Consider the following 25,358-nt stretch of genomic DNA (forward strand, 5'->3'; position numbering starts at 1 on the left):
TTTGTATCTGGCCTTCCAACAGCCAAAGGATTCCAGTCTCAACACTGCCATTCCCTGCCTTTCACAAATGACTATATAAAGACTGCATGAAGACACAACCTTTCAGATTCATGGGACAGCTATGTCTTGACACTTACCCATTTATTATTTCTTTTCAGGCATTGGAAAAGTACCCCAACTCACCAATGACCGCAAAACAAATACTGGAAGTCATTCAGAAAGAAGGGTTAAAAGAAACAAGGTCAGTGGTCATATATTCTGTATTTTTGCTGTCTTCTTGAAAACCATCTAGGAATGGTTCACAAAACACAGTGTGTTGGTTAATGGCCGAAGTAATTTCTGGTACCACAGTGGGAAATACAGCTGAGGGGTTTTGTTTGTTCATTAGTTCTAGGCTTTTAAGATGGAAAGTGACTGGCATACCTTTGTACCTTCCAAAAGGCCTCTGTTGGTTAGCTCCAGTCCAGTAGCCTTTCTTTACAGAGAGAGTGAGATCCAGTCAGAAAGCTCAGAGCTGCTTCTCATTTTTGCTGAAAGCCCTAGGCTTGGTGGCTGTGTTGCCTATACCATCATGTGTGTGAAGAATGTGTGAGGTGGAGTTGGAAGCACTCTTTCTCTCACTTAAGTTTGTGGTCTGGCACTTAAGTAGCTGTTATGACATGCTGGTGTTGCCTGCAGCAGTGGGGGTTGAGCTGATAAAGGGTTGGGAATGGATGGAGAGCAGTGGTTGAGCACTGAGAGCTAGTCTGCGTGGTTGCAGCGCCTGGATCCTGAGTTGCTGAATAGCAGTATACATTGGATGCAGATTTCAGCTATAATCGTGAGGCTGTTAGAGGTTTGGTGGATTATCCAGAGCCCATGAAAATCATAGTTGTCTTTTGTTGACTCCAGTATTTTGAGATCAGATAAGTATGGTTTACTCAGATGAGCATGCTCCATCCGGTTTCTGCTTGGTAGGTCTTCCAGTGACCCTCAGATGGAAATTTGGGCAGGAAATAAAATAAGGAAAAACCGTTTGCTTAGTGGTTGACTCCTACAAGATGCAATTTCCTCTTCTCCAAATTATAAAATAAAAATTTGCTATTATGATAAGTAATTCTAATATGTGTTGCTGTCTCAAAGGGAAATATTTGTTTTTATTTTTAATTATATTCCTTTATTTGGTACTTAAAATCTAGAAAAAGGGAACAAAAAGCCTGAGTAGAGCAGTAGTAACGCATTATTTCCATTACTTCTGAATGTACTCTGTTGAGCCAGAAGTAACTGGGGGATATATTTTTACTGAATTCGCTGTTGTTCCTAAGGAACAGAAACGCTCTGCATGATCATTTGCAGTGCGTGGCCATGCACTGCTTTGTTGGTACCCATATAACATGGTTATAATATCTGTATTTTGGTAACAGTGCAAAAGAGATGGAGTGCAAGGTGAAGCTGAATTTGCCACCTTTTACAGATATGAAATGCTTTAGTTCCTGCCAAGAAATTGCTTGAAGTGTATTTGGCAGAGCCAAAGAAACAAGGGAATGAAAACTTTTGAAAACGAATGACCAAACGTGTGTTATGCTGCAAGGATTTGCATAAAGAAAAAGAAACACACCAAACAACCACATTTGAAAATCTGTTTTCATTAAGATACTGTTTCTCACAGCAGTGCATAGATTGCTTTCTTCTTACATCTTGTGATATGAGGCAACCACATGGGAGAAGCTTACATGCCTGATAATAGCATTTCTTTGTAATTTTAAAAATTCTTGTTTCCCTAAAAAGTATGTAAATAAAATTGTGTGCGTAAAACCTATGGGAGGTAGTGAGGGCAGCATTTTTATTTGATTTAAATATAGAAAATGTAGAAACCCTTTTTAATTGCTGCAGAATAAATAATAGGATGAAATTTCCTTTAATGAGGTTCAAAACCAGATCTTCTCTTTCATTACTTCAGTTACTAAGAAACTGAGGATTTCAGGCAAACAGGAAGGAAACTGAGATTCATTCTGGCCTGATGTTTATTCATGGTATGTGCAGGTATGTGTGAATGTATAGCTGATTGCAGGATCCCATATGTGGCGATGAGTGTCTGGATAAGTGAAAAAGGATAACATTCAACATTCTTTATTTCTTATGTGAAAAATTGTATAAAGCTGTAAGGTAGGTCATTCTGAATTGATTAGTCTAGAAATTCTAGATGCTGCAATTGTAAAAAATATTGTAATAATAAATCAAAGATGTTTATTGATTTTGGAGGTGTTTGGTTTCTCATTTAATTTCTGATTTCATTTAAAACTTGTGTTTCTGCCACATTTTAATACTGGTTAGGCACAAACTTGCAAAGTCATCTGAGTGCGTAACTCTTAAGATCTGATAAGGTATACACCTCCTGCTGCACTGACCTTGGGGGCCGAAGGGCTGGTTTTCACTCCTCACTCCCAGCTGCTGTTGTATAGCAGTGTTTTTGTTTGTTTGTTTGTTTGTTTTCCCCTTTCTTACATCTGCTCTCCCAGAGCCCACCCAGCCTTGATCACTGGTTTGGCTCTGTGCAGCAGCGGGTCCCTTTTGGAGCCATCTGGAGCTGGCTCTGATCTGACATGGGGCAGCTGCTGGGCTCTGCTCACAGAGGCTACCCCTGCAGCCCTACTCTGCTACCAAACCCTTGCCACATAATCTTAATGCACCCATTTACTTCATCAAGCTCTGCAGTTTCTTTTAGTACCTTTTTACCAGCATGGTCCCTTTGCCATTACCAAAGATGATCTTTTTTGGTCTGTGCTGCAGCCAACTAAGAAGAGTGAGGGGTGTATGTTTTATGATATGTAATCACCTGGTCATAAGCACTCAAATGGCACTAGCACATTTTATTCTGTAATGATTTGTGTATTTTTCAAGTCTGGAGTTGTGCCAGCAGTATGTTACTACATTAATATACTTTACTAATTCCTTTATACTGATTATCATTGTCAGTAGAACCTTGGCAATCCTAAATGAAGTTCTTTAAAAATTCTTGTCTCTGCTGTTCCATTTATAGATGAACGAGATTAATTGGCTTAGTCATTTTTCAAATATATTGCAGCAGTAATTAATCTAAAGCTTTTTGCTGTGGTAGTAAATCTGAATGAATAATGTCTGATTTTCAGCAATTTCATTGTAGCTGTTACATGTAATCTTTAAAAGACACTGTCAGACTCTTCAGCCTTTTCTTTTGTTTGTTTGCAATAAAGACATCAAGTTCCACATTTATATTTTATTACTGAAATAATCAAATACAATAGGAGGAAAATTCCAAAGCAGATATAAGTTAGAAATTAAAATAAAAAGCTACTAACATACTGTGAGAGGTTATATACCTACCTAGATTCATATATCTTGAGGGATGTATGGTTCAATTTTGTTTTTTTAATACCTTTCCTGCTATGATGGTTGGTTGCCAAATGGCCAGCAGGCAAGTAGTTCTTTTGCTACCTAGAAGTATTAAAAACTTTTAAGGCAAACCTTTCAGGGATGTAGAAAATACATGGTGTTTTTGGGGTGAGGTGGAGACAGGTGAGAAGTATTAATTTAACATTCATGCCTGTGGCATTAGTGTGCAGTGCCAAGCCAACAGTCCTGGACACTGAAATCTCTTCACAAAGATAAACAGCAGCTAACTTCTGTGCACAGCACTCTGGATTTCCCTTCCCTGCCTCCACTGTCCCTGTTCCTTTGGGAACAATTCCATGTCCCACTGTAGGTTTCTTTGGACTTGCAGCCTGCTGTTTATGCACCCTAGCATGAGATTTTAGCCGTTTTGCTATTGTGATATAGACTGCTGGTCTGAGTATGGGCACCTCTAACCTCCGTGCTTCTCTTCCATCTTCCACTGTGCTGCAACCTTCCTTGTAATTCTCCATCTTGTATTTGTGGTGTTACTGATTCCTCTCAAGGTTTAGAATTCCCCGTGTCTTTATGAATTATATTCAGCTTTTCTGCATGTGGTTTCTCAAATTTATTAAGGTTGCTTTATTAAGTAGTTTTGTCTTTCAACATGAATGCATCCCTTCCAAGTTTATCTTTGCATATATATTGGAAGTTGTTTCCTTTTGCAGCATTATATTTCTCTCCTTTTCTTATGAAGGATACGTGAGAAACAAGGTCCAGAAACCTACTGAAGCTGTGGTATATGATACCTACTCTCCTTTATCTACAGCGTCTGGTACTGTGTCAGAAAGGTTATTTTTCATAGATCTGAAGTAACTTATTCTTGACAGATCTATGTATTACACGATTTCTTATCTGATAAATCCTTCCAAATTTTTATTCCGTATTTCAGGGGAATTGGAATTAAAGTACTGTCTCTAATTCTCTGCCTCTTCCTTTTTCCATCTTTTTAAAATCTAGTCCCTACATGTCTTCCAGTCTTTTGGATCGCTGCTGTGCTCTTACAAGTTTTCAAAAATAGCTTTAATAATTTTGAGACTGATCTAGTCAGCTCTAAACACCTGAGAGTAAATTCAAATAGACTTTGCTGATATAAGAATATCTAACTTATTTAATTATCAAATCATTTTTTTTTTCTGTGCTTGATATTGCTTTAACTAGGTGTCATAGACATTTTTCTAATTGTGTGCCAGCAAAGAAAACGTAGTAGCACTCTTCTGTTTTGGGGGTGAGTGCCCCTTCAGTGAAGAGCAAGCCAGTCTCCTGTCTCTTGGTGCAGTTACAGAAATGTGTTTGTGCCTGCTGGGTGAGGGATTTCTCTGGAGACTTTGCCTGTCAGTTCTCTGAGTTGCCTGAAGTTTAATTACCTGAAGCCTATTTTCTTCATTTTGTGTTTTTCCTTATTTTCCTAAAATTGAAGAATCATAAGTTGCCAGATGTTTCTTTTTGCCCATGACTTTTTTTTTTTCTTCCCCCCAAGGGATGCCTGAATAGTCATAATGGCAGTATTTAAGTAGGCCATGTTCTTTAAAAAAACCTGCTGATTCTCACAGGAAAAAAAAAAGTTTCCTTCTCTCAAATTCTCTTGGTTTCTTGGTAAAAAAGAAAGATCCTAATACTATTCTTGTTTTTTTCTCCCCTCTTGAAATTGTCTGTAGGACCACAGGAAATAATCTCTCTATTCTCTTCAGTTTGGGGTAGTACACTTCAAGGAGGATAGGACTGACAGAATACAGTTTAAAATTGTCAGGCAGATAAAAATAGGACAGAAGTGTGTATGAATTAGGTGTTTGGATTAAGGAAGATAAGATTGGGTTTTGACATAACAAATCCTTGGATACGTAAAAGATGGGGGAAAAAGTAAGGGAATAAATTACCCTGTCCATCTGATATGGACAGGTCAAGAAATAAGGCCTTTAAATTGTAGCGAGGAAAGATTGAGATTAGACTTGAAGATTTTTTTCTAATGGCTATAATTGAGTTCTGTCATAAGCTGTGAGAAAGATGTGACGTGTACATCTGTCTAAGAACAATTTAGTTACAGAAGTAACTAATCTGTCAGAAGCTATGTAGGTTTGGTTGATCATGCTTTGAATGAGGGGAATGAAATAGTGTATCCCTTGATTCATATTGTTCTATGAATGTTTTTAGATCAGTTTGAAGTACTGGAGCCATACATATTGCTTGAGTCCCAGAGGAAAATATCAAGCCAAATTCTGATAGATGTATGATGCTAATAGCCATAGATTATGTGTTGGCTTTTCTGTAGTTTCCTTTCCCCTTGCTTGGTAAGGCTGGGAAATTGACTCGTTGTCTGCCTTCATGTCTGGAAAAGATTAAAGCCAAAGATTTTCAGTACAAGTTAAAAGCCAATAAACTTTCAAAATGGGAGAAGAAATGTTTAATTTTTGGAGTGCAACTTTAGCCCACAGCTATGCTAGCTATTTACTTTCTTCCTCCATTAAACTCAAGATTGTGTACCCTGGTATGGGATCTTTTTCATAACATTTTTGCTGTTCAGCTGGAGCAACTGACCTCTGTCTTGTCAAGGAATTTTTATAGAATTATCTAGGTTGGAAAACGCCTTCAAGATCATCAAGTCCAACCATCAACCTGACCTACCGAATCCCATCGCTAAGCCATGTCCTTTAGTGCCGCGTTCCCGGAAGAGGTTAAAAAATGCTCTCTTCCAGGTCCATTTTCCATTTTCTAGTAGGATCTTAAACTTCTTTTTCTTGGTGTTTCTTTGATCTTTATTTCAACTATGAGAATCACGGCATCAGTCCTAACTTCTCCTCCTTTTTCCTCTGCATATTTTGTATTTTCCTATGGAAGATTAAACTACTTATTGATTTATTGTTGTGACAGTAGTCTTTCAGAAGACTAAGAAGAGATGCTTGCCACTGGCAATAGTGCTGTTTCTCTTTCAGATTGTTGATAATATCTATCATGAATTATATCATAACATATTAAGTCTTCTGAGCCCAGGAAAGCAGCAAAGTATGACCCTAATAAATCTCAAGATACTCTTAGTAGATTTACAGTCTTTGTTCAGAAATATTAAAATAGTGGGTTAGCTAGAATTAAAACCAGTTTGAATTGTTGAACAGTCATCAATGAAATAAAACACACAATCTGTACAGGGTTTGTCTTTATCTCTGAAGTGAGATCATACTCCTGAAAAATTTACCCTTACCTTTGAATCCTTTGATCTCTTTGACAGTGTCTCTTCAAGCCTTTGAATACTTCATCCTTAGAGCTATTGACTTAAAAATAAAACCCTTTCTGAATGCTGCTGTTTCTGTAAATAGGCTAAATGAGCTGACAGCTCTCTTCTGTTGTTTATCTTGAGTTCCTTGTTTTATTGTCTATGCACGTAGACAGATTTTTTTCTTTCCTTTCTTTGTGAAATAATTCCAAGATGTCACTGTGATCTGTAATTATTCAAAAGTTACAGGTTTTATCTTCCATTTATAAAAAAAATAAAAAAATAAAAAAAAAAGTGCCCTTTAATAACCAAAGGCTCTTAAAATTTCACTGAAAGAACCACAGCTTTTGTCTCAAGGCTCTGATTGTTAAAGGAAGAGCACAGACAGTTGAAAGGCCTCTGTGGTTGTGTATGTCTGATAGAATTTATTTGGGAGCTTTTCCAGCTGAAGGAATATGTTGTTTTGTCTTGAAGGTAGTTATTCCCTGCAATGGGCTGAAAGGAAGCCTTGATGGGAAAAGAGAGGGACAGCTGTTCACATTCTTTTTGCCTAGCATTAAAGGGTTGACCCTTATGTAACTACAGATATGGCTTTTGGCTGCAGAGCAGTGAAAGAAACAATCTTTCAGTACTACCTGTCTTTCTACCTAAGTTCACTTCAGACACCTCTTTGAAACACTTTTCTTCATGGTGTAACAACAAGCCACCCAATTTGATAGCTACAGTACAGCGGCTGAAAATCTCAGGCTTGCTCCTTCTTGCCTGGGTGCTCCCAGCATGGTTTATGCCACAGTACAATTTAACCTGGTAAAAACTGGTGGGTTTCCTACATACTGCGTTCCAAAGTTGGGACTGTAACTTCCATAGTCATACTATCCGTGATAACAAGTTCAGTTTTTGATAGTGATGTAGCCCTGAAATAACTGCAGTAGTAACTGAAGCTTAAAAGTAGCCCTGTGGGTAGGTCTGGTAATTCCCAATTCCCTGTTGCTGCGTTATGATTACCCTACAGTGAGTATGAAGGTAACTTGCTTATGTCTGTACAATGGTAATTTTGTCTTTGCACTGATTTGGAAAACTGTCGTTCTGTGCTAATGAAACAGATACAAAATTACAAAATCTCAAGTATATTCCATCAGCTAATTGCACAGATGATAGCGTTTTTATTTATTAGTTATCATCTTTCTTCCATTGTGTATACTTATAAATTTCAATATAAGATCCTTAACTATGCTGAATGCATTTTTTTGTTTGAGCACCATTAGCTTCATTTTTGCTTCATGTTTCAATTTTTAGAAATGATTTGCGGCTGTTTTTTTGTTTCAATGCTGCTCCTCTTCCTTTCATAGGACAATGGAGTCTGTTCAATAAAACAGTCCAGTAAAATCAGTCTGCATTCAGCGTGTTTGATAAGATTACTTGATTTATTGTTGTTTTGTTTGTTAGTTTGTTTTTTACATGGTGCATGTAGTAATGTGCACCCCAGATGTTACAGGCAGGCTAAACATCATACTTACGTCAAATGCAGATGCCTTTGTTAGTTTTATTAAGGTGTGGATTTAATTTTGGAAATACTTCAGATGATAATTGGCACAGTATAAATAACAAGAATCTTTTGAGTATTACTCAGAATGCTTTGGAGGATACTGTTCTTACTGTTATGAATATTAATTGAGCATATGTAAGAAGAGGGAGGAGAGAGAAGCTAAGTAATTTCTTTCAAAGTGAATGCAAAGCTAAGAATATATCCCGGTCCTTTGCTCCTCCACTCCCAATATCCTGTCTACTAAATTGGTGTTCTTGGTGCAACATCTCTTTGCATCAATGTGCAGTCTCTTGTACCAAGAGTTGCTGCTGCATGAATCCTCCCCTCCCTCTTTCTCAAACTAGGTCACCAATTCCATGGTCTCCTATTACCCCAATCTGCTGTCATCCCTTCTCACGTATGAGGACTCAAACTCCATTCATTTTACCCTTCTGTGTGGCTGAAATTATTAAAGGACTCCAATGTCGACATCTCAGATTTTAGTTATCTACTTCATATTCTGGCTCAGGACCAACTTAGCTTTCTTCTTTAGTTTGGTTCCAGGAGAAGTTATAGGAAAATAAAAACCCAATCCCATCATTCTTATCATGTCTGGTATCTTCACTATATTATTTAACAGCTTAGAAAAGTTCATATGGCTTCCCCTTTTGTACTTTGTCCCTCATTTGTCATAGTGTTGAGGCCGGTGCCTGTATGCTCAGTTGATTCTCTCCTTTTTCTTTTTTAATACATATAGTGTTCAACACTTTGGTTTTTTTTTCATTTACTGAGCACTGGTACAATAGATCTATATGTTTGGGCATTAAAACATCTATCATAATCATGTTTCCACCTTTTATGGAAATGATGGGAAATACTGCTGCTTTATTTTTTTATTATTATTTTTAAGATCTGCAATAAAATTGCTTGTTTTAAATCTATTAGCAGCTCTCTCCAGAATGTCTGCAAAGCTTGGGAAAATAGGAATGCAATCTGTGTTAGACACCTGCCTCCCCAGTACTATTAAAAATATTTCTATTTTACTTGTGCAGTTACTTAGGTTTCTGCACCTTCCTCCCAAACCTAACCTGTATTTTCTCAAAGAGCACTATACCAGTGTAATGCTCTTTTATTTGTTTGACCCTTTACTGGTAAGGGAGATTGACTCATAAGATCATTAAATATTAAAGTTTAATAATTCAGTGGAAGCATTGACATCTTAAAGTTAATCTGTTTTACTGTAACAGAAAAAATGGTGGTGATTAAATTTTGTGATGTGATAAACATGTTTCAATTTCTAACAGTCTGTATGGCAAAAATATTTTATCTTTTGAATGCATGCCCAACTCTCCTTTATCACACTCTAATTTGCTGAAATTAAGATCCATGTAATATGTTAAAGCCGTATTAAAGGTACTCCTTTTTTAATAAAAGTGTAAATCCAACGGCTTAACTGTAACAAATAATGGATAGCAATACAGAGGTTGATGATCTTGTAAGATCTAGTTTTTTTATACGATAAAAAACAAACTTCCTATTAGAGGACATTTTATTTTGAAGTAAATGGGCATCAGCTATGAAAACTAAATAGTGTAAATTCCTCAACAAATTCATTGCTGACTTTTTGCACGGTTGTAATAATTCCGTTCTCAACATATTTTAATGTTTAATGTAAGAATTTAACTTGTGCTTTCTTTTTCCTATTTCATGCATCTTAGTGTAGACTGCTGTTGAAAGAAACTGAAAAGTGATAATCTAGTTCAGGCTGATGAAAAGAGGAACTTCCTGCATTACAAATTGGTGTTGCCATATGTATAAAATTATCCTAAATTATATATTGCGTCAAGCCTGGCTTCCCACATTTTTCCTAGAAAGTGTAACTTTTCTTTTAGCAATGTGTAAGTATACTATCTATTTTTCTTTAATGTTTCTATTTTTCAGGTAGTAGTTCTGCATTGAATTTTCCTTCTCTTTTTCAGAAAGGGAAACTAAATAGGGATATCCAAGAGATATAAACACATTCAAAATTATCAGATACTTACAGAAGTTATAAGTAAGAAAAGTTTCACTAGATCAGTAATCCATCCTCAGCAGTGCAAGGTTTTTGTTTGTTTGTTTGTTCTTTGGTTCTTGTTTTTCCTGTTTGAGTATACTGTGTTTCCTATAATGTAGTGCTTTATTAAGTCTGATTTCTTTTTTTCAAGTACCGAAGAGATGAGATCTTCCACAGTCTACATGGTGTTTTTCTGTTCCTTTTTCTAAAAGTTGGCCTGTGACTGTATAAACAGAACCATGACTATGTGGAAGGTAGATACATTCTTTGGTTTTAATACCTTTATTGGCCTGTGTTGCCAGCATCTTTTGGTTTAAGAGGAACCAGGACATAGCAGAGCTTCCAGCAGTATGCATCTACTGTTGTCCAGAGCCAAAGCTTTCTCAAAGATCGTTGTGAAGGTGAGATTTGACAGAATGTGTTCTTTTTCCATCCTGGCTCTGAAATGAAGATCTGTCATACAGGTAATAAACTAGCATTGTTGAGTAAAAGACAGAAACAAGACCTGCGAGAGAGCTTAATATCAGTCTGTGCTAGTTAGAGGCAAAATGCAGTAAGAGTTACTAACCAGCTAGCAAGCTTGTTCAGCTCACTTGTGCTTAGAAAAGGCAAGAATAATCTGCTATATTTCCTTTAGGAACTATTTGGGCGAAAGTGACTCAACACAAAAGCGTGATAGTGGCAGCCATATATATATATATGAAACTTTCAAACAGAGAATGATATGGAGCCTAGCTAGAAGGAGTCATCTTTTGAATGAACTGTCTTTTAAAATATTCTTAATAAAAGAATTTAATCTGTTGAAGACTTGAAGCCTGCAGTGAACATTCAAATCTGGCTGGTAACTTGAACACATGCCTGGCTTAATGGATTTACGAGCTTTTCTTGCCACATCCAAGTAACCTAAGTAGCTGTTCTCTCTCGCAGGTGTAAGATTAATTATTCTAGGTTTCAATTTACTAGTTGCTGATTTAGATTTATTTGTTGGGGTTGAATTTCTTCTGCATTTCTGTTTTGGTTTCTGCATTTCTCTTTTGAATTGAAGAGTTAGTATTTAAACCTATTGTTTATTATTGCTTTGAATTTCATTTATTCCACAGCTGACTTTTATTGTCTTTATTTCTAAGCACTCTGTCCTAAGGGACATGCTCAACATCCCACAAAATGGTATAATCTGTTTTTATGCTATTTCTAGTATTCCACAGCAACTGGGGGGGGGGGAAAAAAAGAGCCTAAACTGAACACTACAACATAGGCAATTCATTACAGATTTTCCGCTCAGTATTCAGTAAATTGTCAAGTACTTATTTTCATCATTAGCATATTTTTCATAGAGCAGAAGCATAGCCATTTCTGGCAGACTGAATTAAATGCATTTTACTTGAATGTGAAAGAAGAAAACATTGTCAGGCTTTCTATGAAAGCATCATTTTCTAGTAATAATTTATTTTCTGGATCAGTTTGCTATGGATGTCTTTATGTTTCTGAAAAGTTATGGGTATGTGGTTTGGCCTACCTGTAATTAAACCATTTCTTAACTGAAGGGAAAAATATCTGAACATAATTATTTTCTCTTATTTTTTTCCTCATATTGTAAGAACTGAAAATTTACTAGTTCTCTTAGTCATGCATTGGCATATTTTATTTAAGATTTTGAAGTATGTTTTTGTAGAGTGAAGACCAAAACAAACCTCAGAATTCCACTGTCCAGGGACTATAGCAAAGATCAGGTATAAATAGTCAGAAAATTTGTTACAGATGTGGATTCCTTTTCCAGCAATTCCATTTTATTTTATTTTGAGTCTCATAGATAGTTCTCTTAATTAATGTAGAATTATATGATGCACACGGTCTTCATTTCAAAACAGAATTATTATGAAAAGTGCCTAAACTTCTTTTGCTTATTTACTTAGTATAATCTGAAGGAAAAGTATGTTTTAAGAAATATCTGATTTTCTTTCAGGAGTGTGAAACTCCCCCATATTCTGCTTGTAATTCATATAATTTGTCAGGAAGACAGGCTGCTTTATTGTAGCTGCTTGCTAAAACCAGCAGTTGTGTGGCTGGCAAATATTTACAGTATCAACAGAGATCTAAGAAGCCAAACATACATGTATATGTATCAAATCAAACTATAAATAGAAGAACTTCAATGCTGTTTGTATCAAACTGTTTATGTGCTTGAGTGTGTAAATACACCTACAGATATATATTCACATTTATTTATACATACATATAAAATTGTAAATCACAGAACTTTAACTGAGCAGAGGACACATTTGAATATTCCAGTAGCAAAGACTGTATGGGAAAGAGCTCAAAACATTCCTAACAACTGTTTTGCTGTTAGCTCTCAATAGCTAAGAGACGACAAAGGTATTTTCCCCCATTTCTTTTATTTTTTTTCTTATTGCTTTCTTATATTTTATTATATTCTTTTATTTTTTATATTTTTAATATGAGAAAAAATAAATGGTTGATAGTAGCCCTTTTTGATGGCACATATTATTTACTACAAAAAAAGGGGGGGAGGAGGGCAAAAATAGCTATCAATAGTCATCCTATTTAGCATCTTAAAGCATCCATAACTACTTCTGTATCTTTTACATGTTTATCTCTTTATATGTTCATCTTTTTCTGTACCTTTTACGTGTTCCAATAAGATTGCTTAAAATATCTGCTATCAAGATTCTGTAGCTTTTTTCTAAAAGAGTTTCAATTGCCTGCTTTTATATTTCATTCACAAATAAAACAGGTGAGGGATGTAAACAGTTATTACTCTCTCTTGCAAAAGGCCCTTGTTACTTGATATTGTTTCTTTTCTTTTTTCTCATGTTACCAATGTACCTGGGAGTTTTGTTTTATAAATTTTTAAATACTTCAGGTGGCCATATCAGATATGGAATCATTTGTGTCAAGAAAGGTATCTGGCCTCCACAATCACAAAAAAAAAAACAAACAGCCAATAAAGGACAACAAGAAACATCTTGAGAAGTAATCTTCAAAAATACATGACAAAGGGGAAGATTTAAAAAGACTGCTGGCTTTCAGCGTAGACACACACTCACTCACTCACTCACCTGTCTGCTCCCCTTCACCCAAAACTAGCACTCCCAACCCAACCTTCAAACTTTCTATGTTTTTAGTTGAGAATGGAAAATTATATAGGTGGCTAACATGTACATACAACATTTTCAGAGCAAAGATTTTGCAAAAGCCACCTTAAGCCACCAACTTGCCTTTTGGAAGTAAAACATTACTAGTAGTGATCCTCTCTCATTTATGGTAGCCTCTTCATACAACACAGGGGAAAATAAATCTGCTGATAGGCTGTGGCTGGAAGATTTTTTCTATGCTTCTGACACTGTGGTGGGTGAAACTGAGCGTTGCCAGTAAAGTCTTAGAACTTACAGCTATTGGGTGTACAAATTAAATTCATTATTGAAGAAATACGAATAAAAGCAATCTCCGAGTACAAACTCTAAAAAGGTAGGAGTTTGAATTGATGACATGGTTGATGCTGTCAATTGCTTTAATATTATATTAGGCTTTTAATTATTTATTTAAAAAAAATATTTAGAGACCGTGATCAGAATGACTGATAGAAGACAATGATTTCTCATTAAGACTGAAATTTGATTGTGATACCACATTATATTACATTTTTCTGACTCTTTCTTTGTGTGTGTATCTCAGCCCCTACTTTTAAAGGGAGTTTATTAATGACTTCAGCAGAATCAAGCTTTCTTTCAGATGGAATGCAGTGTGCCTATCGAGTATGGCTAATCTAAAACTTTTATGTATTTGTTTTAGTTACTAATGCCTCACTTCCACAAATTATTTGATGGAATTTTTATAATTTTATTTTTATAATTTTAAAGTGTTTTCTGTGACATTTAAAATAAGATTAATTTTTAATTATACGATAAATAGACATTTAAGTCTGTCAGTTCCAGTCTTAATGAACTGTTTTAAGTCAAAAAAGAATAAGGAGATCTACTAATAGCACGAGTTGCAACAACAGCTGGATTAAGTTAAAACAAAAATAAAAGTATGTGCTTGGTGCTTTGAGGGAAAGAACCAACCTTTTGCTATGCTGTTTTGCCAAGTTAAACTGTTATGCACAACAAATATATAACTTAAACTTTTTATATCCACCAAAATATTTTAATTTGAACCAATAAAATAAATCTTGCATTGCTATATTTTTTTAAAGATACAGAAATTCCTGTGATTGCCAGTTCTATATTTATTTCCAGGCTTTGAATACAGATACAAGCTCTTAACAAAAATATTTTAAAGACATACTTGACACTTATTAGGCAGCAAAATTATAGTAGTGGCATTTATTTTGATGTAAAGTATGATAGTATTTTCTTGCTTACAGAAATATTTTTGTAGCAATAAATATTACTAGAAAACAATAATTTGCTTTTGGATGAAATCTTTATGATTACTCCCTGTCTGCATTCTTTATATCAGTGTTTGATTTTTTTTTTTTCCCTGCCTCTGGTGGTTGAGTAAAACATATTCACGTGCTGAATTACTCTTTAAGTACAAGAACATTGAGGAAAATCTTCTGAAAGGGAATGAACGTTTCTTTTTATTTGTTCTTCTATGTGACATAATAGATTTTATAAAATTGTTTTAAGTAATTTTTTGGTCAATTGAGTATGAACTTAAGATGTAGAAGTGAGTTGTTTTTATAACTTCTGGCTTCCTTTTTCTTTTGGGCTGAAAGCAATGTTTTGGATGCTCAAAGTAAATACAACACCTCTGCATAATTACCCCATAATTTGATGCTTAGTTTCAAAATTCAAAATTCTGTCTCTTAGATGTCATGCCCTAATTGTAAATAAAGGAAAGAGAAAGAAACTGTGGAGATTTCCTTCAAGTTTTGTTAGTGAGAAGGAATATGAAGTGTTACCCTTTCTTTGTTTTGAATAGACATGAACAGAATTTTATTAATTTCATTTCTCATTTATTGTTGTTTCATAAAAAGATTTATTGCTATGGTTCTGATTTAAAAGTATAGTTTTTACAGATACAGTGTATTATAGGGTGGGGGGATAGAGGAAGGTGAGAGAGGAAAAAAAGAGTGAGGAAATAGGAGAGAAAGGAAGGGAAGGGAAATGGAGAATAGATAAGAGAAGATGAAAGAAAAGGGGGGGGGAAGAGGAAGGAGAGAGAGAGGAACAACAAAGATGAAAGGGAAAGAAAAGAAAGAAGAGGTGTTACATGGTAAGGGTTTAGTAGTGGGTTGGCTGCAGGGGTGGCCTTTGTGAGGAGAGGCTGGGGCTGCCCTGTGACAGGGCATCACTATGATAACATATTTAAGAAAGGGCAAAAAAGCTACACAGAGAGGAAGGGGGGGGAAAGCAGAGCATGTGAAACAGTAGCATGGGGGTATTTCCTGAAGGAGCTGTGGCCTGCAGAGAGCCCACACCGGAGCGAGTTCTTGTCAGGAAGTGCAGCCCATGGAGAGCCCCCAGTGGAGCAGATTCTTCCTGAAGGACGGCAGCCCATGGAGAGGAAGCACGCTGGAGCAGGCAAACAGCGTGATGAAGAAAGAGCTGCAGAAAGGAACTGTTACGGGCTGACCATAATCCCCCATCCCCATGCACCACTCAGTATGGGGTGAGGTAGGGGAACTGCAATTGAAGGAGGAAATTTGAACCTGGAAAAGTGGCTGGGAGGAAGCATTTTGGTTTTGTTGGTGGGTTTTTTGTTTGTTTGTTTATCTTTGTTTCTCACTACCCAAATCTATTTTAATTTGCAATAAATTAATTTTCTCCAAGTCGAGTCTGTTTTGCATCTCGTGGTAACTGGTAAACAATCTCCCTGTCTTTGTCTTGACCCTTTTCATCCTATTTTCTCCCTGTTTTCTGTTGAGGAGGAGTATTAGGTGGGTGGCTGGGTGGGCACTTGGTTAACTGATCACAAGAGGAGAGTGAGGGGGAGGAAGAGAAAAGAGAAGAAACAAAGAAAGAAAAGGAAAGGAGGAGAGGAAAAAATATGAAAGGGATAAAAGGATAAAGGACAAGAGAAAAGAACAGAAAGAGAGGAAAGGAGAAAGAAGAGAACATACAGAGAGGGGATAGAGTTAAAAAAAAAAAAAGGGGGGGGGAATGAAGGGAAGAAAAGAGAACAAGAAAGGAGGGAGCTAGAGGAAGGGGAGAAGGAGGGAAGGGAGAGAAAATGAGAGAAAGGAAAGAGAAAAGGAGACAAGCAAGGAGAAAGCAGAAAAGAGTGGGGGAAAAAAAGGAATAAATAAATGAGGAAGAAGAAAGAAGGAAAAGGAAGGAGAAAAAATAAAATAATTAGAAGGAAAGAAATCCAAGAAACTCCACTGTGGCTTAGGGGTTTATAGCTTAATAGTGTTAGAAGCAAAATCAAAAACTTGAACTGACTGGAAGAACTTGTATTCGGTACTAGCTTGTGGTAAGCAAGACCCTGGAAATCGCTTCCTAGCAAGTAAAAACAGTTAAATCCTTATATTAAAATAATTCAGCCTTGGTGGTTTCAGCATTGCTGTTGAATGAATAGATAATAATCTTTCCACGTAAAACCTTCCATAGGAATTGTCATAAGTAAAAACTTTCTTACTGATTTAGAAAATTGGTTACTTAGCCAGATGGATGGTGTGGCTAAATTGGCGTAATACAACAAGCTCCAACAGGCCGGCATGTTGGCACATGTCAATTTTAAAGACTGGCCAAAGTTAATAAAACTATTTAATTAGGATAATCCAAGCTTAATAAGATTCTTGCTAGTGAAAGTAAAGAAAATAAATCACTTTTAAGTTCTGCATAGCAATTTGTTTTAATGCTGTCCTGTCAGGGAGAAATATTTTTTTTTAATAAAATAATCTCGTATTACAGTCTAGTTGCTCAACATTGAGTAACTTCTACAAGATTTAAAGATTTCTGAACTGAAAAAAAAAAAAGCATAATTCTAATAAAATGTAAGCAGTCTTTTAAAACTGTAGAGTAGTTAGTGAACTTTGCTCAGCAGCACTGATGGGTTGTTATTTCATTGGAATGGATAGGTATTGCTTAACCCCTTTCTCTGAAATATGCTTATCTTTTAAACTTGCTTTCTAATACCACTTAACAGCATGTTTTGTTTTGTTTCTTGTGTTTTCTTTCTTTTCCTGAGGTGTGGGTGGGAGATGTCTGTACATGAGCACCTATTCTAATTTTATAAACTTGCTTGCAGTTGGTTTTAATGGCAGGCACTGGAAAACTGCAGTGAAATCATGCGAGAGCAGGGATACAACCTCAGGCTTGAGCAGAGGAATGTGTGTATTGGGGCTCCTTGGTCATCCTGCCTTGGTACCTCCACCTCTTCCCTCCTATGTGCCTTCATGGGCCAGACGTGGCAAACCAAGGGTTGCTCACAGCTGCAGCTGGCACATAAATTCAGGATCGAAGGAGGTAGCATGTTGTCTTGCTGACAGAGGGTGAAATACAGGACTTGCTCTGAGGAGTCCGAAATGGGAACCAGTTGTGTCAGGCTGAGGCCATCCTTCTCCAGTTACTGTAAACCAATATTGCAGCTGAAAGAATGATGCTGCTCTCTCCAAGCTGCTTTTCCTGTTCTGGGCTGCACACCTCCTTGGGTGCTGGCACAAGCATGCACATGGCTGTTTGGGGAGATAATCAAGGTTTAAAGGGAAAAAGGTGTGGGAGAGAAGGCATGGAGGCAGGAACGTGAGGTCTGACTTAGAGGGAAGTGAGGCTTTGAGTGGCAGAGCTGGCTGAAGTGACATGAGCCCAGTATTATGCAGTGCTTGTTGCTGAAAATGAAAACTACTCCATGCAGGTACGCAGATGAACTATCACTGGTTTAACTCTAGTGTGGTGTCTTGTTGCTGACACAGCTGCAGTAACAAAACCCCCTGCTGTGGCTGCTAGGAAAGGCAGGAGGCTCTTCTAATCGGTCAGTGGAGGAGAGTGGCTAGGAGCTGTGGCTGCATCAGGGTTTCTTTTCTTGTTGTAGCATGCTGAAGTAGGTGTCCCGCTCAGCCTTCTGAACTAGACCTGGCCCACAATGGTTTTCTGGCAAGTTTTCTGATTCCTTTCCCCTTTTTCACTATGCAACAAAGTTAATGAAGCTGCTCTCAGATGCTCCATGGGCTTGCTCTGTGGGTGGTGAAGCAGCTCTGAAGTCCTGCTGTTGTTCTGCAGTACAATTTGCCACTCTGTTTCAGATCTGCAGCAGAGACAGCTAACAAGAGACTTAGCAGATGCAGCAGTTTCCAGGCTTCTTCAGGAAGCTTCAGTAAACATCTTCTGGGAGCTGCTGCTTCTGGGGACTTCTGGTGGGTTGCTGCTGCAGGTCAGAGCCAGGAGGTGTTTGCCTCTGTCAGCTCTTACAGACAACTTCTGTTGGCTACCTTTTGATTATGGACTACCTATGCATATTGTCTTCAGCTAGCTCGATGGAGCAGTATCAAGAACCCGAGTGCTTGAGAAGCAGCTGTAGAACTGGTACAGAGAGTACAGCTCCCAGAGCCCAGGAAACAGGCTGCTAAGACAGACCTAGCAGTTGTCACAGCAGTTAGTGCAAGAACAGCACAATGAGGCACAGAAAATCAGCTCAGGACAATGTGGGACTTATCTTAGGACTTTGATGGTAATGATGTGCCATAGGACATGGTCACCATCAACTATTCCTGACACATCAGAAGCCGTGACGCGGCGAGAATGCTGGGCCTTGGGCTGCAGCGAGGAGTGACTTCTGGCAATAGAAGGAAGATGCTCTGCCTGCAGAGAAAGACAGGCATAAGTGCCCAGAAAGAGGTGAGCAAGATTGTCAGTGGAGACATGAGACCCAGCTGAGGCTTCACCAAACATGTACATGAAGAGGAGAAAGAGGATGGTAGTTATTGGAGACCCTATCCTGTCAGAGACAGAGGCACCCATCTGCCAACCTGCTATCTTGCTGTATCTGGATGTTTACGTGTGTATACAAATAGCAGATGTTGCAGAGGGACACATCTGAAGCTTGTCCAGCCCTCAAACTTCATCTGTTGTTCTTCCATGTTGCCACCATGATATTACTGTGGTGAACCTGAGTGTATCATGACTGCAGAGATTACAGACTGCAGGGTATGTGGCACAAATGCCCAGGGAGTGTTCTCAGACCTGTCAGGGAGGGGAAAAGATGGAGGTAGCAAGGATACATCCCTCAAGTCAACATGTAACTGCATGGCTGGCTGTGGTACCTTCTGTGAGGAGTAAGGACTGCTGAACAGGGACAGGATCCATGGGATGGATCCATGAGATGAAGTGTGGCATCTTTGCTGACAGTCTCAGTAGCCTTTCTTCAAGTTGAACAAAGGTGGCAGAAAGCCACTAAGAGTGAGCGAAGACAAATCATGGCTGACCAGCCTCATCACCTTCTATGATTAGATGACTGGTTCAGTGCATAAGAGAAGACCAGTATGTTGTCCACATTGACTTTAGCAAGGCCTTTGACATAGTCTCCCATAGTATACTCACTGTCAAATTGTTGAGATAGAGACTTAGGTGGATGGAAAACGACAATAAGTTGGATGGAAATTTGCCAGGGCTGTAATGCCCAAAGTGTTTTAATCAAAGGTGCAACGTCCACTTGGTGACCACTTACTAAGTGGTGTTGCTCAGGCATTGGTACTGAAACTTATTATTGAATGTCGCTATGAAAGACCTAGAGTCTCTCATAGAGTGCACATTCAGCACGTTTGGATATGATCCTCAAGTGGGCAGTGTCTGGTGCACTGGAAGACGACTGCTGTTCAGAGGGACTGAGACAACAGAGAAGTGTGCAAAGAGGAACCTCAAGAAATTCAACAAAGGCAAGAGCAAAGTCCTTCGTATGGGAGACAGTAACCCATGCAGCAGCACAGAATCACAGAACAGAGATTAGAAGAGACCTCAAAGGATCGATGATCCTTTGGACCAAAAGGTCCAACCTTATGCGGAGAAGGAAACCTAGATGTGATTATCTAGCATTCTGTTCAGTCATGTTGAAAACTGCCAGTGATGAAGACTCTACCATGTCCCTGAGGAAGGTATTTCAGTGATTGATTGTTCTCTCTATAAAATATTTCTTCCTGATACCAAGACAAAACCTCTGCCACTTGTACCCACTTCCTCTTGTCCTCTCCATCTGGCTTCTTGAGAAGAGAGAGGCTCTTTGTAGTTGTCCTTCACCAAACTAGAAAAGTATGGTGAGGCCCACTGAGCCTTCTCTTCTATACCATGAAAAGATGCTCTATTCAGTCTTGCCTCACGTGGCAGGTTCTCCTGCCCTAGGACGATGTAACCAAAAAGCTCAGTACAGGCTGCGATGAACAAGGCCCTTCAGCCTTGCTGAAAGGAACCTGGGTCATGGTGGACAACAACCTGAACATAAGTCAGTAGCGTGCTGCTGGAGCAACAAAGGTAAATCAGATCCTGCACTGCATTTGCAGAGACGTTACTAGCAGAGCTAGAGATGTGATCATCACACTCAGTGCTTGTCAGGCCACACTCGGGAGTAGTGTCCAGTTCTGTTCCTCACAGTTCAGTGCAGGTTGGGAGCTAACTCGCTAGGAAGCAGCTTGGCAGAAAATGACCTGGGAATCTGGTGGTTAAGGAGATGGATGTCAGCCAGCAGCGTGGCCTGGCAGCAAAGAGGGCCAAGTTCGCATTGGGCCATGTCAGAACGAGCGTGCATAGCCAGCAGGTTGGAAAAACTGATCCTTCCTCTCTGCTTGGCACTTGTGAGACCACATCTGGAGTGATATGTCCAGTCTTGGGCCTGCTAGTGGAAGAAAGACATTGACATACTGGAATGAGTCCAGCAAAGTCCACCAAAATGGTTGGAGCTAGAGCATGTGAAGTGTGAGGAGAGGCTGAGAGAGCTGAGCTTGTTCACACGAGAGAAGAGAAGGCTCAAGGGGATCTCATGGCAGTTTGCAGCTAACTAATGGGAGGGTGTAGAGAAAACAGAGTCAGGCTTCCCTTGGAGGTTGCAGAGTGACAGCATGAGAGACAACAGACACACGTTGGAACATGGAAAATTCTGATTTGATACTAAGGAAAATATTTTCCCAGTGAGAGCAGTTAAGCACAGGAGGGGGTTGTCCAAAGAGGTTGAGAAGTCTTCATTCTTGGAGACTGCACAAAACTTGGCTGGACAAGGCCCTGATCCAAGTGGCTGTGCTTTGAGCAGGAGGTTGGACTAGATGACTTCTGGAAGTTCCTTCCACTATAAAATATCTACAGTGATATGAGAGTGTGAACCTTGGTGGAGCTTAATGTTGTTAAAAATAGCTCTTTGTGTGTGTATATATTTTATTTTGCCTTTGACTAACCAGTTATATCTCAATAACACACAGAAGATACTCCAAAAGAAAGTTGTCATTGTGGCGACTGGCCAGTTAAAAAGCCAAATTAAACAAGAAAACTTGGGATAAATTCATAGAGGTCCCTTGTGTAGGATGATTAAATTTTAGAGGCCAAAAGGCATTTGGTGATTACTATTTCTCGTTCAGCATAGTCACTTTCCACCATTTTATTTTTTATTATTATTTTTTTTCAGAGTAAGCTTCACCCAACATGAAGCCAAGAATATTTGGAAGAGAGTTTTTCCCTTCTTTTTTTTTTTTTTCTTCTTTTTCTTTTTCATTTTATATATTGCACATTTTGTGGCAATGTTTTTCTTGGGCTTAGTACATTTCTGATTGTAGCACAGTCATTACTTCATTTTTCTAAACATATGTATTTAAAACCCACAAGGGCTTGTGAAATCTGATACTAAAATAAGACATCGTATATATCAAAACCATGGTTTCTTTAAGAAAGCCGTGTTTTAACCTCTACTCCAGAGTGCCTTTCATGTGGCAGGAATTCATATTTTCCTTTCTTTATAATTTTGTCCTTCGTGCTGATCATAGGTATTAGAGTAGAAAATGAAAAATGTACTACTGCTTTTTAATGAAATCAGTTAAAACTATTAAAAGGAAATGTTTTATTAAAAGAGAAAAGAAAAAACTTATTCTTGTGTAGGAAGTAGCTGCCAGAGAGAACTATATTATTTGACCAGCATATGAATTTGCTACACAAAGAAATCAAAAAGTTTCTTTCAAGTTAAATTGAATGAGGAGGGTGTTCTCAGTCCGGAGAACACTTTAGCTGTTGTGACCATCTCTGATACATGTGGATTTCTTGTTCTTTTGGTATAACTTTCTTTCTGAAACATTTTCTTTTAGGATGATTTCAAAGGATATTCTTCTAATCTTTGCCTGTGTCTTTTAAAAACACATTTAAATGCTTTTTTTTTTTTTTTTTTTCTTTCCCTCTTTGGTTAGCATTGCTTTATTCTTGTGTTGTCTGTAGTACATCTAACAAAACGGGAATGATTCAAAGTACAGAAATGCCTTGACTGTGTATACTTTCTTTGAGATTTTTCTTCTCAAGGCAGAGAAAGCCGAGGTTTTCCCAGGTGTTTCAGAACACAGAGAAGTGTAAACATTCTCTGTAAAACTTGTTGTCTCATTTCCTTTGTGGTTGAGGAATGCTTGTTGCCACATGTGAATATCATTTAAAGAGGTGTCATGGTGTTACAAGCATACTTTTTAGAACAATAAAAAAGGGAGATATATTTAGGGAGACCTACTCAGAGGAATGGCTGACCAAGGGGCAAGGGTAATCAGCAAAAATAATAGCTAGGAATATCTAAATTTCAGGAAAGCATGTTTGTATCCTTCTGTCTGCAGTTTCTAAGTTGCTGTTGGTAGGATAGGTTTGTGTGCTTTTAATTTTTTCTTCTCATCTTGTTTTAATATATATGTATTATATAAACCTTGAGGAAATCTATGTCTCCAAAGGTATTTTCTATGGTTTTTTGTTTGTATTGCGGTTTGTTTGTTTTTTAAGAAAAAAATATTTTCAGGAAACTATGGCAATAGCTCTTTCTTTTTACATGCCGTGTAAAATTGTGTTCAGGTACACTCTAAATTTTAGACAGGTTCTGGAACTTCTATATATAAAGGCTTTTATGTAGGAGAAACCAATTTATTAAAAAGCAAGAAGCCTAGCTGACGCAAGGAGCACTGAGATTTGTGATGAACTTTAGTTCCTGGGGCTTTTCATTTCATTGTTTTAGATGAGTTCTGACAAAGCTCTGGTTTCACCACAGAACAGTTTTTATTTTTTTTTCTGGAATATTGCTATGGGTGTTGTCCTCAGGTTTGATACCATCCGAAGTTTTTCCAGACTGCCACTACAAGGAGCTACATTTTACTCTAGACGTTAGAAAGACTCATTATCAGTGTGGTAGAGTACCAGAAAGCACGTATGTCGTGGCCTCAGACCACGGAGTGTTCTCTAAAGTAGGGGTAGAAATGCTGAACTTGATTGAAATGTCTATCAAAGTCTGTTTTACAGAGCAGAGGGCAGATTTGATGTGTTTTCAGTAGTCTTTACCTCAGGAAAAGAAAGAAAAAATAGATATACTATAGTGCCACAATACAACTAAGAGGTGATAAAAGAAAAAGAAAAACAACTAAAGCTAGGCCACTATTTGTAAGAGTAAGCCAAACTCTTAGCTACCGAGTCGTAGAAGAATAATGTGTGGGTAGTCATGTATAAGAGATTTGCTTTACACAGGAACCTAAGTATCTTGGATTGTGTGGTCAGTTGGTCACTTGTTACTGTCTGTGGGTGAAGGCAACCAGTCTGCCAAACTCCTAAACAGAGAAACAAAACATCCTTTTCTTACCAGCATCCCCTGTCTTTTGGTCTTGTTTTCCAGCAGTTTCATCCACCAGTCTGTCCACCGTGATTTTTATAGGATGACACGTGGCTAGAGCTTCATTAGGTTTGTGCTGTGTTGTGTGTGCTCGTGTCACATAGTCACTGCCCACAATGGCTCTAAGTAGATGTACAAAAGGCAGGGAGGGAGATTGGTTCACGTGGGAGGCTCCTAGAAGTGGTAGAAACAGGTCTTAAGGGTAGTGGCTTAATCTCCAGTTTTTGTTTATTACATATATCCTTTCACAGAAGACTTGAATAATATTTTGTCTCTCTGGGTGGCTGCTTGCCACTCCTCCCAGGAAAGACAGAGTTGTTTTACACTTCAGAGACGGTTTGATAACAGACAGAGGACACCTGCTAGTTCTGTGGAAGCAGCTCCAGTTCTGGCTCCTTGCCTGATTCCAGGTTTTGCTGAGCTCAAAAAGTAAAACCAGACTAGGTGAGTTTGTTAATGAGATTTCAAGCAGCTTTTTCTATTATCCTGCTAAGGAATGCAAAAAATATCCTTGCGTGATACTTGGCTTGAACTTGGTATCGACGCTGAATTTCTCTCCAGTATTGCTGCAGGTTATTTCACATTTGAAGGACAATGAAAAGATTTGTTTTCTTGGTGATATGTCAGATACTTCAGTCAACCGTGATTCCAGCTGCTTGTAACTCCCTCACAAGCTACAACGGACAAGGTTCGAGTTCATCACTGGTTCTTCTGCTTTAGATATTTGTGAGTCACTACTTGGGTTAACTTCAGTGAAAGCTGAGAGGTATGCTCCGCTAGCTAGAGGCAGACACGGGGTATCTGTGAAGAATGTGTTATGTTTTAGCATGTCTGTACTGGTCTGTGTTTTTCCCATCATACTAATAGTACTCTTGACTCTGTCTTCAGCTGGTCTAGAAAACCAAGAAATCTGTGTAAGGGTTGGGTATGAAGTGATGTCAGCAATATATATATATTTATATATATGGGCTCTTTCCCCATCATCTTCTGGGATTTGTTTGCAGTCTATGAGACTTTGTGGTCAAATCAGCTGTCTCAGTCTGTTTTGTTGCTTGATAGCTGTAAGCTTTCTGGCTATTTACTCAGTTCAAAAATAGTAGCTATATTTGTAATATTCTGAGGCTGAAAGTTAAGTGCCAAGTGTGAAGCATGAATAGGACCAGAGATGCAAACATTTTCTTTAGGGTACTGCCCGATTGAGAACAAATTTGATGTTAATTTTGGGTAACATGGATAAAACAGATCAAAAAATAAGCTTAAATATTAATATCAATTTATTTTAAGATTTTTCAAAACTTTATTTTAGAATATATGTAAGTACCCAATTGGGAGATTAAAATTTACATGCAACTGTTATTCAAATGGTATAAATATAAAGTTCA

General features: G+C 37.9%; 1 protein-coding gene across 1 annotated transcript in view; it reads left to right on the plus strand.

Annotated features, from left to right (window-relative positions):
• ASXL3 (ASXL transcriptional regulator 3) overlaps positions 1-25,358 on the plus strand; it is a 136,205-nt gene that overhangs the window by 24,230 nt on the left and 86,617 nt on the right. Inside the window, exons 2-3 of the mRNA XM_027452167.3 lie at positions 159-241; positions 10,013-10,015. Coding sequence (XP_027307968.3) covers positions 159-241; positions 10,013-10,015 — 86 coding nt within the window. The remainder of the gene's footprint in view (positions 1-158; positions 242-10,012; positions 10,016-25,358) is intronic.

Source organism: Anas platyrhynchos, chromosome 2, assembly GCF_047663525.1.
Source record: "Anas platyrhynchos isolate ZD024472 breed Pekin duck chromosome 2, IASCAAS_PekinDuck_T2T, whole genome shotgun sequence".
Taxonomy (NCBI): Eukaryota; Metazoa; Chordata; class Aves; order Anseriformes; family Anatidae; genus Anas; species Anas platyrhynchos.